Raw genomic sequence first — 20,278 nt, 5'->3', positions numbered from 1 at the left:
AAATGCTGTTTTTCTTTTAGAGCTACTTATTATTTTTAAGCAATCAATTGATCATAGAAAGCAAAATCAATCAGGAGGATATAATTTTATTCTGAAATAACATTGATTTGTAAGAGGTTGCTATGGTTAGATTCACCATTTACACTGGTGGTGTTACAAATTAAAATCACATTGCTGCTTAACTTTGATATATGCGTACTTAAAACTTCATAAAGGGATATGTCTGGTTCAAAAGTTGATATTGCAATTAGGATTAAAAGGTTGTATAAAGTTTAACAAGCTTTGAGGATCTTTTTTAAACTTTAAGGGTTACAAAAATGAACTCACCATTACGTAATTACAACAATTTTATTTGATATTACAATGCTAAAATATGACGAATGGACAGATTCAACCAATTCGGCCCTTTTGGATGGATTAGACATCAATCATAAGACAACCTATCATTCTGCAATTGTAAAGGACTTTCTAGGCTGACGATGCTCTTCCTCAATCAACAATAAACATTGAGGTAATTTAACCTTTACCAGTGACTAGATATTATTAAGCTTGAGCCATTTTTCTGTCCCTAAGTGAAGAAAGTCCTTACAAGGCACTCTGAAGTTTCTCAAGATGTTTAAATGTTGTGGGAGATTTCATTTTCAAAATACCTTTTGAGCCAGTCATTTGTAAAAGAATTGTATTGCAAACTTTCAACATCTTGAAACACTTCAATACTTTCCCACACAATAAATACAAATCTAATACAATCTAAATGTAAAAATGTACAATCGAAACTACAACAAATATAAAAAATGTACAATAGAGTAAGAAACTAAGGACATGACAGGACATAAACTCAAGAAAACAACACAAACGTTTACAAACGTATTTACAATGCCAAACTTTGTGACGAGTTTCAGAAGTCTCACATTTTGTGCTGGTTAAAATACTAAATAAGTTAATGGGTTTTAAAAATTCACGAGAAAACTGTTTGTGCTAAACAATAACAATTTGTTTATCTACAACCTGAACAAAAGCTAAATATCACTGTTAAGAGTGTTAAGTAATTGTAATAACTGATTTGAAATCTGTATTCTTAAGTTGTCAGCACAAAAAATGCTTTCAACTTTCCCATTAATTTGTACTATTATCACCAAGAAACAAGTATGTTCGAAAGTATCATAGATTCTTTACAGTTTTATCAATCAGTAAAATGTGTAAGTAAAAGCTGATGCAAAACCTGTGGGAGAAGCTAGTTGTCAGATAATTCCTTCAACTTCGGAAATCCAAATAAATCGTTCTTCATATACCAAATAAAAAAGGTTGGCAATTTTAATGTTTAACTTTTATAAGGTTAAATACATACTGTATATCAACTTAAGGTGTGAAGTACTGTTCTCCTGTTTCATTTATTAGTTTTAACTGGTAGGAAGAATAAAAAAATTACATAGAAAAGGTTGAAGTAGGACTAGGTCCCTGGATTATGTACACACCAGCGTTATGGCCTTGACTTTAGTGTTTGTTCTCCTTAAATGTTATATATAGTCTTAAATATGTTCAACCTATATTAGCAATGACAAGTTAAAACCCTAGAACTGTTTTGCAAAACTGCTTTCCTTCAGCACGACGGCCAAAACAATTAATTTAACGGTAAAGAAGGTATCTGTGTTATGGTCTGTATCTAGAATGTCTAATGTTTTCATTTGCAAAATCGTAGTTATTCTTTAATACTCTTGACTGATATGGCGACCGTACAAAGGTAGGCCTAGGTATTTTAAAGCAATTATGAATGTTGATGAATGTAGGATGAGTGGTGCGATATTGTAGTCTTGTTGGTGACTAAGGCTGACATGTTCCTAACTGTTAATTAATAGCCCATACAGCCAAAGGCAACTAAACTAAGGGGCCTACAGTTTATATTGAAATCCGAACCTCATTTTTGCCAAGTAATTTACAAATTGCTCTAATTATCAGGATAGTACTGCGGATAGTAGTAGTACTCACTAATGTGAACGTTCATTCACACCAGGGAGTATTGCATCCACTGGTCATGCCTATAGATATCCATAATTCATGACTACAATTCAGCTACTAAGCTTTAGAATATAGCCGTAAATAAATTTAGACTGCCAAAGGAAGGTTCCACGATGTGCCGCTTGCATGCTCAGTGTTCGTTGATTTGCTGCCCTAGTCTACTCACTGTCTGCTACCAGCACTACTACCCTTGCAAACAAAAGGCTACCAACGTATCAGACCCACTTTTCAATATGGGTGAAGTACAAAATTCTCAAATCCCGTAATTTTAACAAAAAAGCCCATTTTTTATCCCTGGAAATTTTTTAACACAAATAAATAACGGAACAAACTCCTACCCCCCGGATTCTGGGGAATTCTCCAGAAGTTGGCAATCTTGGCTCCAACTACCAACTTGGCATGGTAACGCTCACTAGCACTTGACACTGCAACGGTGTGCGCCGAAACTCCTAGCGGTGGACGTCAGAATATATGCTAACCGCAGCACTGCTGTTGGTCTAAATTCAATTCTTTTGTCTATGATAGAGCCTACCCCCAAGAAATGCTTGTTAACATGTAGTTTCCTTTGTTTTGAGAAATAATTGTTTTAGTTTACAGAACAACATAGCAGTTGGCTTATTTTGCTTTATTTTTTTAACTAAAATAGGCCTAAATGATAAAATATTGGAAAAGTGACATTAGTTAGAGGGGATGAAAAATGAAGACAGGTTTTGAAAAGCTCTTGGTGTGACCGTAAACCTCAGGTTTGGGTGGCCACATTGGTAAAGTAGGTCAAAAAGTAGGTCAAACTGCCAATAGAACATAAATATTGAAAAAAAAAAATTATCTTGCTAAAGGTTTGCAATTAGCTATGTCAGTTTTATTTCATCAGCTCTTGCACGAATGAACCTATTTTGTAGCAAGATTTTAACTGAATATGTTCATATTCATTTGAGATGGGGATGCCACCTATGTGTATATTTTAACCTAAATATGAGTGAAGGATGAGTGTAGAATGGAGTGTGATGCCTTGTGTAGCTTTGTTACTGACTAAGACCAGCTGTTTCATTAGTCAGGACATTTATTGAAAGCCCGATGATTAAGGACAGCTGGGTCTAGTCACATTTACATAGTTACGGTAAAACATATTTGTGATACATGGTTGCCAGTTCTAGGGTTAAAACTAGTTCTGACAATATGCTTAAGTTTCACAATGTAACTATATTAGTTAAGAGTCTCCATCACAACTCTGATCGACTTAAGCACTGTTCACTGTTTCATTTTCATTTAACAAATCATAAAATAAACCTTCTATTACAAGGAAATTATAACAATAAACTCTACTAGAACGAGACTATTGAAAACTTAATTTTTCAACAATAATGTTGAGAAAACACTTTTTAATCTTGAAAATGTTGAAGAGAATTTTAGTAGGCAAAAAAAATCTACTACTACAAACAACCTTAACATATTTGTTGTGCTCTAATGCATGAACAGGCCAAAGTAGACTGGACATTTCCAGCCTGTAGTTCACCTATGGATTGATTGATGGGAGGGGGCAATCTATAGGTCCAGTCAGTCAACTGAGAATAAGTAAACTGTTTTAGTTTGCTTGTTTATGGATATATTTTGATCAAACTTGGCAAATTTAATTTATACTAAGCTATTAATATTTAAAAAAAACGCCCTTTTTTACCCTCCCTGTAGCAGCAAACCTAGGTACCCATTAAACCTAATGTCACTTAAATAGATTTAAGTGAAAATCAAATCAGGTAAATGAAATTCTCTTAGTCTACAGGTGTGCTGAGGCGGGGGTATTTTTTACCTGTAAAATAGGTCACCAAAGTACTGACTCCCAGATTTCTTACACAGTAAATTATTATCTAATTTCTTTAGAAAACTGGTTGACTGGTTGAAATTGTTGGTAAACTCAAAAGTGTAAAATCATTTAACTATTTGTTATCCTTCTAATGTATAGACTTCTATCTTATGTAGGTACAAAAATAAAGTTTATTGTGTTGTAAATTTTTTTGTGTGCTTTGAACTAGACACATGGAACTCTTTTCTCAGGTTGTGCATCCATTCCTTCTTCCTTAATTCCTAGCCAAGTGATTTTTTCTCCAAAAAACTTATTGTTGTATCCAACTCCTTGTTGCTAAAAAAAAAAACCATTTGACTGATGAGGGTACTTTTCAGCACCAACTAATAGTACAACAGAGCAGTGATGAAGACTCTTTACAGATATCTAAATGCGAAAATCTCGTATAAAAACATTTTAACCTACACAGTTGGCATCACTGGTGCGGGTATCACGACACAGAGCAAGAGTGGCGCGGGGTGGGGTGTGGAGGGGTGGGGGGTTGTGGTCGCTTGTCTCCTCGGCACCGTGGCGGCATCGTAGTGAATGATGTCAGCGCGTACGACCGCAGGTGATTCTTGATAGTCGTGGGGAGGGGGAGCTGGTCTATGCCGTAGACCGTGGTGCGTGCAACAATACTGCGGCAACACAACTCCTGCAGACTCACCACTGTAACAGACGTTTAATTGTAACTCTTCAACAATTGGCTACTCGTTAACAATTTGAATAATTGTTCAACTCACTTCTAGTGTCCTAAGAATAAAAGGAATTCCATTGCCTTCTGTAAGGCAAACCAGGCTTATATAGTCTTGCACTCGTTTTAAATTTTTTTTTTCACTCTTAATAGCCATGACAGCAACAATTTTGTGAAATCTCTTTGTCTACACTTAAAAATGTCCGGGAACAAAATAAATGTTGTGTGTGTGGGTGTGTTTTATGTGTTCTCTATAGTTTACCTGTACCAGTACTTCTTTTAAAGTAAGATAGGTGCTATCTCTTTACTCTACTAATCAAAATCCTGGCCTAGAGCCTTTCCTTAAAACAACTACATACCGATACCCTAGGTAATCCTTCATAGACTTTCCACCTCTCAAATAAGAAATGAAGGCCTACAGAAGAAATACTTCTTTGCCATTACAGTCCACCAACTGACCTTGTACGGATGGAAGCCACTCTACAGGCACACATTTTGTTATCAACCTTATAACAACCTTTATCGACCCAAACAACCCATGTTTAATTCTTCCTAACGTGAATGTGTAACGAGTTATTTTTCCTAGGGGGGTAATTATTTGCTATTTGGCCGCGCACCTATTGCTGACATAAGCAAGCGGCGGCGGCGAACCTGGCTAGCGCTCTTTGACCCGGCTTATCAGTTCGGATAAGCTTGGGTATCCTGGGACTACTGGACAGCCGAGAACGGACATTCTAGTCGTGGATCCCGTGCAGTGAACAGCTGGTTCGTGATTGTCGAGTGAGACGAGTAGTGCTTTGGTGACATCGGTGTGATATTGGTGCTCAAGGCGGGTTGGTGTCAAGTTGGGTAGTAAGTCAGTGACCCACTTGAGGTGAGTGGACGACTTGATATTATTAGTTTGATAATATTAATATCTGATTTATTTGCGAGGGTTAGAGTTGTAACCGTGCTAGTCAAAGCCTGACGATAGTTAGGATTTATTTATTAGTCAGGAATAATATTAAAGTATATTCCTGACGGTTCTGGGCAGGTGCTAGAGCGCAAATAATATAATTTATTGACTGTAGTAGTTATTATTTTGCGTTGTACCAAGAGTTAGTTATATTACTAATAACTCTGAGGCCCGACAAACCTAGGTTGCACGATTTAGCGTGCGTAGTTGGAAACACGTGGCCAGTAGGCTAGTAGCTAATATTATTAGCCTATTAACAGAAGCCCAGCTAAGTAACATAAAGTTGGTAGTAGCAGTAACAGTAGTAGGGTTGTTATTGTATATTCATTCGATTATTTTAATTTAATGGTAGTCCAACACGTTATCTTGGTAGCTTGGATAGCGGAGTACCGGCTATCAGATAATATATTTATCTAGTGTTTGGAACGTAGTTAATATTTATTCATCTGCTACTAAGTTGCTCAATAATTTTAATAGTGCAATTGCCATTTAGTTTTGCTTGTTTAGCTTGGTATTTATTGAGACCAGCTACTAGCGGTGTAGTCACTCTACCTATAGTGTACTTGTATATTATTATGTGGTACGATTATTGAGTGAACTGTTTGATTCTTAGCTTGGGCATTAGAGTTGTGTATTGGATTATAGTGGCCTAGTAGACCCCGCCTGGTGATAACACGCGTTGTGGTTTTTATTGGCAAGTCGTCGTGTAACTCACCGTGTTTTAGGCACTCTGGGCTTAACTATTGGATAGTTAGGACGAAGCCCGAGTTGCGTAGTCAGCAACGACCCCCTAGGAGTGTGGAGAATCGGCGTAGGCCTGGTGGTGATTATTGCACGTTTGTTGTGGTGACTTGTTTTTGACTTGTTCACAGTGCCCGTGTATGAGCCAGTCCTATACCGGTTAGACCCGGCTATTGGCCTAGTGGTTTCCCTGACCTTATCGCAGACCCTGGAACTTTACCCAGCCATTGTAGGCTGAGCTATCCCCGGCAAACGGTTGCGACTGCTGCACTTTTAATATTTTTTTTTTCCAGTGCAGAAATTATCATCGCAAGATGGCGCCTGCGAACAGGGACTGAGGTTGGCAGAGGTGCTGAGTTGCTGACATATTAACGGCGCCCGAACAAAATAATTTTATTTGTGCAGATTTGCTGCGGACTTGTGCAGATTGGCTGCGGACCTGAGCTGTTGAGCAGAGTTTTAGGCAGACCTGCTGTGATTTTATAGTCGGTTGGGTAGGCCTAACCTGTTTTCTGTTACAGCGTGGTGTGTTGTGAACCCTAATTTATTTAGTGGTTGTATACATAGATATTAGTTAGTAATTTAAATTTTGCTAATTAATTGAGCTTTATCATTGAATATTATTTGAGTGAGAACCCTTATTGTGTATTTGTGGTTTGACTTTCACACCCATAATTGGTTTGATTTATTATTTTGCTAATTAATTGAGCTTTATCATTGAATATTATTTGAGTGAGAACCCTTACTGTGCATTTGTGGTTTGACTTTCACACCTATAATTGGTTTGATTTAATAGTACGGTGTTAAATAGATTTTAATCGGTTTCGCTCTTATTTTTGCGGATTAGTCGTGGTATTTGAGTTTTAAATATGGTTGTCACTACGAGTACGACGTCTGTGCTGGGCGGTACGCCTATTACGTCTGCTATTGCTACGACTAGTTCTGGGGTTAGCTCCGAACTGTCGGTGATGACGACGTCGTCATTGTGGCCTGCGTCTTCGCCTGTTTGGCCGACTATTTCGTCGGTCGTGGGTACGACGGTGACAACGTCTCTGACCTATTCTGCGCCAGCGACTATGTCCTTGGGGTCGCAGCCCCGGGACGGTCGCGTGGGTTGGATATATGACCTCTCGAAAGGGGAGCTCATGAAGACGATGGACCAGTATGGTTTGGTGACCACTGGGACTGCTGCAGAATTACGGCAGAGATTCTCGTCGTTTTGGAAGCAGCGGAATGCCCGTCGGTACAGCGATGATAGGCTGTGTACAGCTGGGGCTGCTGCACCGACATATTTACCGCCCGCTACTACAACTGTGGAGCTTCCTGACCCCCAGAGAACCGTACCTCAGGTACTGGGTAATACGGAATCTAACCAACTTAGCAGGGAGTTAGAGGCGGTTAAAGAGATCCTTGGGTTGTCTTTGGAGACTGATACCCGGACTCTTAGAGAACATCTGGCATCGGTGGTGCGACAGGCGAGAGGCTCGCCGAGTAATGAGGTCGGCTATGGGTTCGAAAGACCCGCCAACCCTACGTCCCCTGTTGTGGCTGCTCCAATGCCTACCTTTGGGTTACCTAGTAGACCCGAGGGATGGCAGCGGCCCAATGATAGTTCTGAGAGACCAGTCCGTCCTTCTAGCTTGGAGCTGCCTCGAGGCTCGGATATGCTCTCAAATGAGGCCAGCAGGGTGGAGCCAAAGGATTGCTCCAAAGTATGCAACACGGTACGGAAGTGGGGTTTAAGGTTTGATGGCCGACGAGACCCTGTGTCGTTCCTGGAGCGCCTTGAAGAGCTGATGGTCTCGTACTCTATAACATCAGAGGACCTGCTCAGAGCGCTGCCGGAGCTGTTGCAAGGCTCAGCGCTTCTATGGTACAGGAATTGCAAGGAGCTCCTGTATTCCTTTGAAGCTTTCCGGCGTCAGTTTGAAATCCAGTTCTTCCCACCAGGATATTGGAGGAACTTGGATGAGGAGATCCGGAAAAGGACACAGGGTGAAGGCGAGCACTTCCGGGACTACGTTGTTGCCATAAGTACCTTGCTTAGGCGTAGCGGTACGTTGTCGGAGCATGGTAGATTAGACTTAATCTACAGCAACATGCGTCCGGAATACAAACTGATGGTACGCCGGCGTGACTTCAGCAACCTGGCCGAGATGGTGGAGTTGGCTGAAGACTATGAGGCCTATCTGCGAGAGAAGGCCGCCTTCCGACCTCCTCCTTCACCAAACGTAGCGCTGGTTTTGGAAACCGCCTATGTTCCCAAGAAGAAGGCTGGGAAGTGTTTTGAAACGGCCGCGGTCGAAAGACATAATTTTCAGAGACCATCCCTTGAGGCAAAGTCGGTTGGGCAGAGAGTAGATTTTGACTCTAACCGGGTCCATGAACAAAGGCCCGTAATGACTAGGGAAGTTGCAGATGGTGCAAAGGATGTGCGTTGTTTTAGGTGCCAGGAGATTGGTCACTTTGCTAGAGGCTGTGGCAAGCCGAGGACCGTCTCCTGTTTTGGGTGTGGGAAACCCGGTCTTACTGTGAACCAGTGTGGATGTCGTGCGGGAAACGGCAGGCCAGCTCAGACATCAGGAGGTCAACTGGGCACGGCCACCGAAAACGAACGACCTCAGAAGAGTGGTCCGAGTGGCTCGGAAAACTGAACAGCCTGGTTGGTGGAGTAGACGAGGACCGGCTAACTTTGGACTCTAGGCCCTTCGTTGAAGTTGTGCTGATGGGCAGCGTTTTTGTGGCGTTACTGGACACTGGGTCCGTCGTCAACTTGGTTGGGCGAGGAGTCGCTGAACATCTTCAACGCCAGGGGATAGAGCCTTACAAGAAACCCGCTCCTCTAAGGATGGCAGATGGGTCACGGTCTAGAGCCGAGTATTCATTCCGATTGGCAGGAGAAGCTGCGAGAAGACGGTGGGTAGGAGATGCCTTGTACGTCCCCACCCTCACCATAGACATGATTCTGGGTATGGATGTCATCCGAGACCTCGGATTGGTGACATGTGGGACAGAGGTAGTAAGAATGGGCGTGGGTGATTACTGTTCTGGCCAAGGGCAAGGTGGCCGCATGGACAGTGTCAAAATTGGTGACGAAGACCCCGAAGGCCCTTGCGATGGAAATCTCCGTCTGGTCCCTGATGCCAAATCATTCAGCAACGTGTTGGCTGGTAGTGGCGAGTAGAAGAGTTTTTCTTTGTTTTAAAGTTCGAGACCTGTGGTGTAGGGTTCACCATTGGGTTAGGGGTTGGAGTATTTTATTTTGGCCGGAGTTCAAAGATTTTTTTTTCTTTTTGGCCGTTTTCTTTTTTTTCATCCCGATGTAAGTGGGGGATGTAACGAGTTATTTTTCCTAGGGGGGTAATTATTTGCTATTTGGCCGCGCACCTATTGCTGGCATAAGCAAGCGGCGGCGGCGAACCTGGCTAGCGCTCTTTGACCCGGCTTATCAGTTCGGATAAGCTTGGGTATCCTGGGACTACTGGACAGCCGAGAACGGACATTCTAGTCGTGGATCCCGTGCAGTGAACAGCTGGTTCGTGATTGTCGAGTGAGACGAGTAGTGCTTTGGTGACATCGGTGTGATATTGGTGCTCAAGGCGGGTTGGTGTCAAGTTGGGTAGTAAGTCAGTGACCCACTTGAGGTGAGTGGACGACTTGATATTATTAGTTTGATAATATTAATATCTGATTTATTTGCGAGGGTTAGAGTTGTAACCGTGCTAGTCAAAGCCTGACGATAGTTAGGATTTATTTATTAGTCAGGAATAATATTAAAGTATATTCCTGACGGTTCTGGGCAGGTGCTAGAGCGCAAATAATATAATTTATTGACTGTAGTAGTTATTATTTTGCGTTGTACCAAGAGTTAGTTATATTACTAATAACTCTGAGGCCCGACAAACCTAGGTTGCACGATTTAGCGTGCGTAGTTGGAAACACGTGGCCAGTAGGCTAGTAGCTAATATTATTAGCCTATTAACAGAAGCCCAGCTAAGTAACATAAAGTTGGTAGTAGCAGTAACAGTAGTAGGGTTGTTATTGTATATTCATTCGATTATTTTAATTTAATGGTAGTCCAACACGTTATCTTGGTAGCTTGGATAGCGGAGTACCGGCTATCAGATAATATATTTATCTAGTGTTTGGAACGTAGTTAATATTTATTCATCTGCTACTAAGTTGCTCAATAATTTTAATAGTGCAATTGCCATTTAGTTTTGCTTGTTTAGCTTGGTATTTATTGAGACCAGCTACTAGCGGTGTAGTCAATCTACCTATAGTGTACTTGTATATTATTATGTGGTACGATTATTGAGTGAACTGTTTGATTCTTAGCTTGGGCATTAGAGTTGTGTATTGGATTATAGTGGCCTAGTAGACCCCGCCTGGTGATAACACGCGTTGTGGTTTTTATTGGCAAGTCGTCGTGTAACTCACCGTGTTTTAGGCACTCTGGGCTTAACTATTGGATAGTTAGGACGAAGCCCGAGTTGCGTAGTCAGCAACGACCCCCTAGGAGTGTGGAGAATCGGCGTAGGCCTGGTGGTGATTATTGCACGTTTGTTGTGGTGACTTGTTTTTGACTTGTTCACAGTGCCCGTGTATGAGCCAGTCCTATACCGGTTAGACCCGGCTATTGGCCTAGTGGTTTCCCTGACCTTATCGCAGACCCTGGAACTTTACCCAGCCATTGTAGGCTGAGCTATCCCCGGCAAACGGCGACGACTGCACTTTTAATATTTATTTTCCCAGTGCAGAAAATTTCGTCGCAAATGCTTACAGTACGAAGCAAGAATTATTATAATAATTTATTTAATGTTGATTGAATTGGATCAACACAGTATGTGATAAGTCATACCTTTGTTAGACCGCCAAAGCCTCTCCATACCGTTGCGTTGCAAGGCCCTTCTGGACAACTCACTGAAGCTCTCCCTAATGTTGAAGTCGCACAATGGGCTGACCTGCAAAACGGTGAATCATCACAACAAACTAACTGTGATAAAATAAATAATGTAAACTCTTACCTTAGCAATCCTTATTATGGTTGTCCGATATTAATTTCAAACCCGTAGGTCCATCTTCAGTCGGAAGTTTAGGTAGACCAAATGTTTATTATAAAATCCACCCGATGGGCTTCGTAGAAATGTAGACATTTAACATGAACACGATACACATTACAATTGACATAAATAATGTATGGAGTTTAGGGATAAAAACCATGGTTTTATAAAACAGTGGGATAACCTCAGTTCAGTCAGGGAACACGTTCATTCTATAAAATGTTCCGTTTTATAAAACCATGGTTTTTATCCCTAAACTCCATACATTATTTATGTCAATTGTAATGTGTATCGTGTTCGTGTTAAATGTCTACATTTCTACGAAGCCCATCGGGTGGATTTTATAATAAACATTTGGTCTACCTTAACTTCCGACTGAAGATGGACCTACGGGTTTGAAATTAATATCGGACAACCATAATAAGGATTGCTAAGGTAAGAGTTTACATTATTTATTTGATTATACAGTCTAACCTTGATATAACGAACCTCGATATAACAAATTCCTTGTTTTAATCCCCTAGAACTCTCCATAAGACACAATGTATATTTTACCTCTACATAACGAACAAACCATAACAACGACCTTGATTTAACAAATTTTTCGTGATTTTGGCTAAAATAAGACACCTCAATATAACAAATTTATCATTGTCAGAACCTCTACATTGCGAATTTAACCTCTACATAACGAATTGTCTATGTCTTTCCCTCGATATTACAAATCCCCCACCCAATTATTGTTTTGGGAAAATCTGTTTCTTTATCAAATTAAATGGAAAGGTCACGTCATCGCTTGCGCTAACATTCGTCTGCTCCGTTTTACATCTTTGTCTGCTGTCGCTGCGCGCGCTATGTTGCAACTGAGAACTGATTTCATTCACTGAGGACTGATGACGACGTAATGTTTAGTAAGCTGTGATTGGGCGATATGGGATAACTATGGTGAATTGTACAATTTTTGGATAAAGAGAAACCTAAGAAAGAATATAAAAACAAAACCAAAGAGAAAGAATAGCAACATCGTTATTTTAACATTCCTTTTACGAGTGTTTTTATTATCCTTAAGTTGGCTATGATTATACACTTTTATAATGACTTATCTAATAATTTATTGTTTTCAATACGATTTGTTTCAACTAGCAACACCAATGCTATAGTTAATAATTATTATTGACATTCCTCTGTTGTGATAAATCAGTACTGTACAGTAAGTAGCCTACCGGCCTATCGCGAGCAGTAGCTTACAAAACTTTCTACTGTTTTGTTTTGTTCTTTACATGGTTTATGACTACGCAATACAGTGTTTGGCTAGGTTTTAGGAGGGTTAGAACAAGCTGTGATTTTGAACTTACAGCTTTTAACCTGTACCAAGGTCAATGCCATTGTCATGATTGCGCAATATTCAAGATCCCTCCTCTTTATTATGCCGGATAATTTAGGTTCTACTGTACAATGTAAACACTGTACTATAAAGTATTGTAGCCTATGCTACTTTAATTGTATTTTAATGAGGTCAAATCCCGACCTATATTGACCGACGCTGGTTCTGAACCTCGACTTAGTGAAATTCCTGCAAACCTAACCTCTACATAACGAACCTCGTTTTAACGAAATCCTTGATATAACAAATATTCAGTTCGGTCCCTTCAGATTCGTTATACTGAGGTTGGACTGTATAAGCAATCCAGATGCTGAAATGATGGATAACTGTGATAGTTGGCCTTAAAATAAGCTATGGTTTGTCTACAAAAAAGGGTATTTTGTAATTAGTAGAAAGGGCAATTAGTATTAGGCTCAATGGTTTTTATGGATTGTTTCCAAAAAAATTATAAAATAGTCTTCCCTAGACTGCATATTTAGCTATATTCAAATCCTTTAATGTTCTAAAATAGGTTTAGGTTACTTGTTTGCTGTCTAAACGATCCTTAGGTACTAGTAGTACTATGACGACTACAGCTGTTTCGTGCTTGTAGAAAAATAGCACATGTTCAGGTCAAGAATATCTTACTAATAATCCCTCATGAGGAGTTCGTAAATTTTGACACTGAATGAATACGAAACGCGGTTCCGATGAAAGGTAATTCACGACTGTCGTGTGTCGGCATCGTTGACCCCTACCCAGTCGCAACTTACCTTCCAACATTGCCGCATCTCTAGGGATTATTAGTAAGACATTCTTAAGCTTAAGATGTTCTACTGTTCTACAAGCACACAACAGCTGTAGTCGCCATAATAGTACTTGTACCTAAGGATCGTTTAGACAGCAAAAAAGTTACCTAACCTAGATTAGTTGTTTTCCTAATTGACGAACCTGAGGTCAATTCATCGTGCCATTATATTATAAGAACAAATTCCTTAAAGTTAGATGGAAGAAATGTTCCCTGTGTTAGCAGAAATCTTAGATAATTAAATACGTCATGATTAAGCCCACTTGAGCAAATCTTATGGAGATTTGAAATAATGTTTTTGATAGTACCAGAAACATAAAGCCCCTTTGAACAAGAAATATGTCGAACTGTTTGAAATTAACACTAACTTAATTTAAAGCAGATTATAGGATAACATTTTTTATGTTAACCTCCAGATTACATTAAATAGGTTTGAACATCTGCTTATGTGTAGGTAATGTAAGTTGGTAGTGCCACAACTAGTTTCAACTTCTCATCCCCTAAGGCTTTGAAGGTGCCATAACCGCTTCACCAGAAGGTCGTTGATCAGTGACACATTCAACTTGTAGACAGACACATGAAGACAAACATTAAAACTACACATTAAAACGATTATGACAGTAACAACGGGAACGGGGAATTGAGTGACACAACCGGATGGATGTAGAGATTGAAACTAGTTGCAAACCTAGCAACAATTTGGATTGGGCACAGAAGCAGGTAATTAAACCAATTGCTGTATGTTAACATTTTGTACAAAAACATAAATTACAGCCATTTAAATAGTTTTTGCATACCATTTAAAATTTAAGTAAAACTATCAAAGTGAAATGTCTGCCTCTGTCAAACTCACCTCGAAGAAAGCCATGCCGTTGCGAGATGCATATGTTTCTGCGTCCCGTGTGCATACTTGCCTCTTGAACGCAAGATGCAGACGGTTGCCGACCAGAACCTTGGGAACCCCAGGAGCATGCTGCAACATTCAATCATTGGTTATTATATAACATTATAAATTTGGATTGAATGTGATTGGATTCAATATCAATATCCTCAAGTGAATGCAGGCCAAAAATAAAATTCAAATTAAGAAGGCTATTTAACTTTTTTTTTCTTTAGATCAGGATTTTGAGGCAGATAGGTTTAACAGCAGCTTACTTTACAAAGAAAAATTGCAATGAAGAAAATACACTGTAAATGAACAAATTGAATTTTCTGTGCTAGTAGCTTTACTACTAAAGAAAAAGATTGTAGCTACCTCCAAAACATTTACGTGTTTTTGTCCAAAACATTTACGTGTTTTTGTCCAAAACATTTACGTGTTTTTGTCCAAAACATTTATGTGTTTTTGAGCATTTTTATCTATTTTCATCAATTCGGAAAATCTGTTGTTAAAACTTATCCACCTCAAAATCCTTACAAAGGCTTACAAATTATTATATTGATGAAAATAAGTAGGATATATTATAATTTGGATCTCAAAATATCATAAAACCCTTTATATGCATTGTATACTTAGGCCTATATGAAACAGATTATTTTGGCATCAATGTTCTATTAGACCACTCCATAAAAAATAACTTGTTTTAATCTGTATCTAGCTGTCAAACTATTCAGACAATTTAGATAGGCCTATGAGAGAAATGAAATAGGCCTAGATACAGATATGTTATTATTTTCCTGTTAGTCAAAATCAAAAGGAAATGAGTAGGCCCATGACAAATTAAATATATTAAATTTCTGGTTCAGTAGTTTAAAAGAGCAATTGACTAAAAAAATGAGTTAGTAATGAGGTTGTGATTATTGTGATATGAGTCACATAAGTATTACACATATGAGACCATTATTAGAAACTCAGGAATCTAGACAAAGGTGCTGAGAAAAAGCTGCTAGCATTTAAAAAAAAAGTACTTTGGAAAATCTTGGGACCAAAACAGAATAGAGAATCAAGCATAATAAGGAATTAAAAGATTTGTTTCAAGCACCTGATGTGATTGCTGAAGCAAAATCTAGATGTCTGACATAGACTGTAGGCCTACAGTAAGCCTAACAAAGAGGGTGAGGGGATGAACATATCATAAAACCAATATAGCTTGAAGGAAAAGTGGGTCTAATCTGCAAATGTTTGGGTTTCTTTCATCCAAAATGAGGCCAAAAACTAATGTTAATACTAAAAATCAGATAGCTTAATTCCTATGGGAAATTCGCTAAGAGTTTAAATGAAAAGTAGACACAGGATCTGAGGAAGTGGGGGCAGATTGTTGGGGGAGCTAAATCTCTTCTTGGATAAAAATGGTCATCGGAAACTAATTGATTCAAAGCCATATGTCAACTCACATTCTCCACCTCCTTGAGCCAGCGGTCCAGTCCGTCGAAGGACCATTTGTTGGTGATGTCGTAGACCAGGAGGATGCCCTGAGCGCCGCGAGAGTACGACCGTATGATCGTACAGAACCGACCTTGGCCCGACGTGTCCCATAACTGCAGCTTCACTCGCTTGCCGTCAAGTAGGATCGTTGTAGTCTTGTAAGCTGTTTAAACGTGAACAGATTAACTTCAGTTTAGGATGCTGAATTGGACTAAGGCTAAGTTAAATCAGCAATAGTCAACTCCATTAAAGTCTAACTTGTTCAAATAATAGCCAGGAGAAACAATTTAAGCACCGGTTCATCATTGATCTGTTGAACTCACAATCTGTTAGTATATGAGTGAAGGGCAAAACTTTGATATCCGAATCTGTAATTACTTTTTAAAAAGTTAGTTAAATCAATTGTTAAATTCAATCCATATTATGTTAGGCCTAGAATTTTGGATTTTGGTAGGCAAAGTATGCTTACAGTACCATCGAATCTATATTTTTATGCAATGTTTAAAATCCTAATAATATGGAGTCGGATATCAAAATGAAGTAACTTTTCAGTTAACTTACGCTACATCACAGATGTGTAAATTTTTCCAGGATTAGGTTAGGTACCAGTATGATTTTAATAGGCCTAACTAAATTCCTTAAGTAAACAGAGTTTACACCCACGATGAAGGATAAGATTGAATGTGATTTAAAGATAAGACCAACTTATTAACCACTGCATAGCATAGTAGGCCTCAGCTTACACAATTTGAAATTAATTTTACTTATCCCAGATTATGCCCATTTCCTATCAGAAAACTGATTTAAGTTCAGTGTGCTAGCCTATTTTGAATTCGCTTAACACGTTTGCTGCGTTACGAGATGTATAGGTCTCGACCGCTATGGTTGCCCAGACGCGATACGAGACCCCGAAATTACGTTGCTCAGTAATCGTTTGCACATCATAACCTCACAAAGAAAGGAGAGAGAGAGAGAGCACTCTGTGTTTGTTTATGTGAACTAGTACAATGTTGACAACCTTCAGCCAGCCCAGGAATTAAATATGACGTAACTGTACGAGACCCTGAGATTTTGTATCGCACAGCTAGCCTATAAGACCAACAGATCGTAACATTACAGCTGTTGTTTAGTTAATTATTTATTTGCATTAACTCTTTTCAAAAAAAAAAAATGAAGTATGTGTTTTCTATTTACGAATAACGGTAGGCTACCTAATAATAGTAACAATAATGAAATACCTAGATATTTTATCTTTCTATTATCACTTTTCATAATAATGCGTTGGTACTTTCCTGTTAAAGGGAACATTCATTATTATCGATGATTTTTTTTTCGATGTATCGATACTTTTGTTTTCCGATCCATTACAAATTGACAACTGATCTTGTTTAGGCTAAAATAGTCTATTATATGGATTATGAAATGAAACTGTTCTTAGCTAACCTAACATAACCAACCAAACTTGCTGTACTATTTAAAAATTCCTTTTGATAACAGAAAAGGCAAGTTAAACACGGAAATTTTAAATGTTACACAGCAAGTTTGGTTAGTTATATTAGGTTATTTTTTTTTAAACAGTTTCATTTCATAATTGTTTGTTGATACTGAACAATATTTATCGTAGTTGTCAGCTGATATGTTTCAATTTGTTAATATCGATATATCAAGAAAAAATTCATCGATAATAATGAATGTTCCCTTTAACAGGAAAGTACCAATGTGTTTCCTTATGGCTGATTTCAGCATAATAAAATACAAATGAAAGTAGGGCCTACGTTATAATTTTGGGGTTGGCAATGACCTAGAAATGAGCGCGGAGTGGGGGAAGAGGTGGGTGCGACCTTGAAGCTATATTTAGACTTGCACCACTTCTCGAAAAGGCTCGCAAGGGGGATTCCAATCACAGGACAATGATACAAAGCTGTTTTTTGGGAATTCCTTGCCCGGTTTGACATTTGATTGTCAGTTTCCACGCTTAAAAACTTTTAATCATCAAAAACATCATTTGAAACCACAATTATTTGATATTGATTTGATATGAAATACTAGGGACCAGAAGAAATAAGTTATTCATTTAAATTCAAATTAATGCCATGATTTGCATACCATTTAAACATTAAAATACAAAATTGCGCAATCTTGATAGCCTATATGAGATCATGACCTATAGGGCCTACTACGCATCCGGTAGGGCTGTTTCAGAAGAGAAGCACGTCGATAATTATAAATTGATGTTCCCGTAGTTGAAAACAATTATTTTGTAAATCTATAAAACATTAGATCCCAACTCATAAAGATAACAACTTTAAAAAAACATCATTATTCTTTCTCTGTGTTCTTCCATTCATTCTTGGGTTTCCTTTCATTCACGCATTCGACAAGTTGTTAAGTTTAGGTACTAATCACCTGCAGTAGTCTCATGTGGCGTTTGGAATTCGGTAACTATATTTGATACGAGATCCACAGGTCTCATATCGTAATAAAGAAAAAGTGTATTAACTTATTTCAGTGTGTTACAAGATCTAAGTATATAGCCTATCTGGTTCATTTAATCTTTACTACATAGTTGTTTCATCAATAAATAAGTCTATGCATTCTGTATAGGCCCCTACCAACGGTACAAGTTTAATTTGTTTACAATAACTGTAGGCCTAGGCCTACCTACGATGGAATATCGTTTTTTTCTTAATCAAAAATCACTTTATTTAAGAACATGAAATAGGTAAGTTACTTTACAGGAATACATACATAATCATTGTAAGAATAGTATTCCCTCGAATGGACTACAAGTCCGTGCTCGAGGGAAGAAACCGTGTTGTAAGAAAATAGGCTAACTTAAAGGGAAAAGCCAAATTAAGGATCCCACACTACGGGCTAGGTACGATACAAGACCTAAGGATCTCTCAACACAGTGAACAAGTTAGGTAGGCCTAGGCCTTACAACTAGCCTAGCTAAGCACATTCCTTTAAGACGTTAGGCTTAAATTCCAATTTTGGCTTGTAGACCTAGACCTAAGTATTACCTACTTAAATACTCCCAATAATAGTACTAAATACTTAAAATACTTGTTACATTTGTATGGTCGCCATTTCTAAGTTAAGTAGGGAGGTATTAAAGTATTAAAAAGGGAGTAACTTAGCTTGAAAGTACATAAACTTAGGCCTATTATAAAAACTTATCATAACTAACTTAACATAGGCTATAACTACTACAACAGTTAGGGTAGCCTGAGACGTCAAATGAGAAAAGGATACTAACACCTACCACTCCCGCTACAAAAGGGCGATTCGGAGGAACCGTCCTCAAGTCCTTCAGCACTTAATATTTCTTGTTTTCCAACGTCACTGTCACCTACTAGTAAAAATTTCAACAAGTAATCATATTGTTTCTGTTGACATGAAACAGTCTGTTGCATTCTTTCGTCCGTTGCCATAACATAGGCTTACACTTTTATTTCTCGTACGCATAATAAACGTATTAAAAATAATATTAAATACAATCAAATGTTGCAATAATGAAGGCACAATAACTCAAAGGTAAAACTACACCATCTCGACAACATAAAAGTGCACAATAGTTCAACTTATTGATTAACAATAAACTATGACAAACACACGAAAGGAAGCCATTTTTATTTTGATTTTGGTTCCTCCTGCTGGCTGCTGGGTGGACTTTTTTTGACTGTTGACTTGCTTTGCTAGAACGAACACCTGGTTTGGTTAGCGATTTTCAGCTGCTACGAATTTTCAAGCACAGATAGTGTCATAAAGTTCTTTTATTTACTAAATTCCACGTATCATCATAGATTATTCATGTCATTTGGGTGATGCATAATCAATGATATCACCTACTGCATTTCAGTGAATTAATACATTTGTTAACGCTTTCAAGAAAATCATTGTCTCCCTTAAACAAATTCTTCCTTAAGTTTTGATTAAAATATAAGCAGTGAAGTATAGATATACTGTACATATAAAACATGTAAAAAAAAATCATGGATGTTAAACATGGTGGAAGGAAAAAACATAGGTGTGCTATTCCCACATATTCTGACGTCACTCGGATTGCAAACAAAAGATCACCTGATTGTAACTGTCAAATTAGTATGTATTTGTTTTGATTTGATTGTTATTGTTTTTATAATAATAAAAACAATAACAACCAAATCAAAACAAATACATATACTAATTTGACAGTTACAATCATGTGATCTTTTGTTTGCAATCCGAGTGACGTCAAAATATGTGGGAATAGCACACCTATGTTTTTTCCTTCCACCATGGATGTTAAAAAGTGCAACCTTGAAGAAGTTTATAAGTGGGTTCAAAAACAGCCTTACCTCCTACAGTTTCTATTGATTTCATTGAAGAATTGTTTATTGAATTTAGCAACAATAAAAAAAACTATCTTCTTGAATTGTCCATTATGACCGGTA

At 38.3% G+C, this 20,278-nt stretch overlaps 1 protein-coding gene across 2 annotated transcripts; it reads right to left on the bottom strand.

Annotated features, from left to right (window-relative positions):
• Positions 1 to 329: 329 nt before the first annotated feature.
• Positions 330 to 19,483, bottom strand: LOC129000251 (ras-related protein Rab-40C-like). 2 transcript variants are annotated; one of them, XM_054427209.1, is made up of 5 exons: positions 19,102 to 19,483; positions 15,812 to 16,005; positions 14,331 to 14,450; positions 11,105 to 11,207; positions 330 to 4,522 (listed from the first exon to the last, which is right to left on the bottom strand). In XM_054427209.1, the coding sequence occupies exons 1-5, from the start codon at positions 19,274 to 19,276 to the stop codon at positions 4,305 to 4,307; spliced, it is 810 nt and encodes a 269-aa protein (XP_054283184.1). In that variant the 5' UTR covers positions 19,277 to 19,483; the 3' UTR covers positions 330 to 4,304. The 2 variants fall into 2 exon arrangements, with proteins under 2 accessions (XP_054283184.1, XP_054283185.1); XM_054427210.1 differs by having other exon boundaries at positions 19,108 to 19,483.
• Positions 19,484 to 20,278: the final 795 nt, after the last annotated feature.

Source organism: Macrosteles quadrilineatus, unplaced genomic scaffold (assembly GCF_028750875.1).
Source record: "Macrosteles quadrilineatus isolate MER2022 unplaced genomic scaffold, UCM_ALF_1.0 Scaffold_8__2_contigs__length_117827958, whole genome shotgun sequence".
NCBI lineage: Eukaryota > Metazoa > Arthropoda > Insecta > Hemiptera > Cicadellidae > Macrosteles > Macrosteles quadrilineatus.
Note: the sequence above shows the minus strand (reverse complement) of the source record. Positions and strands in the feature narration are given on the sequence as shown.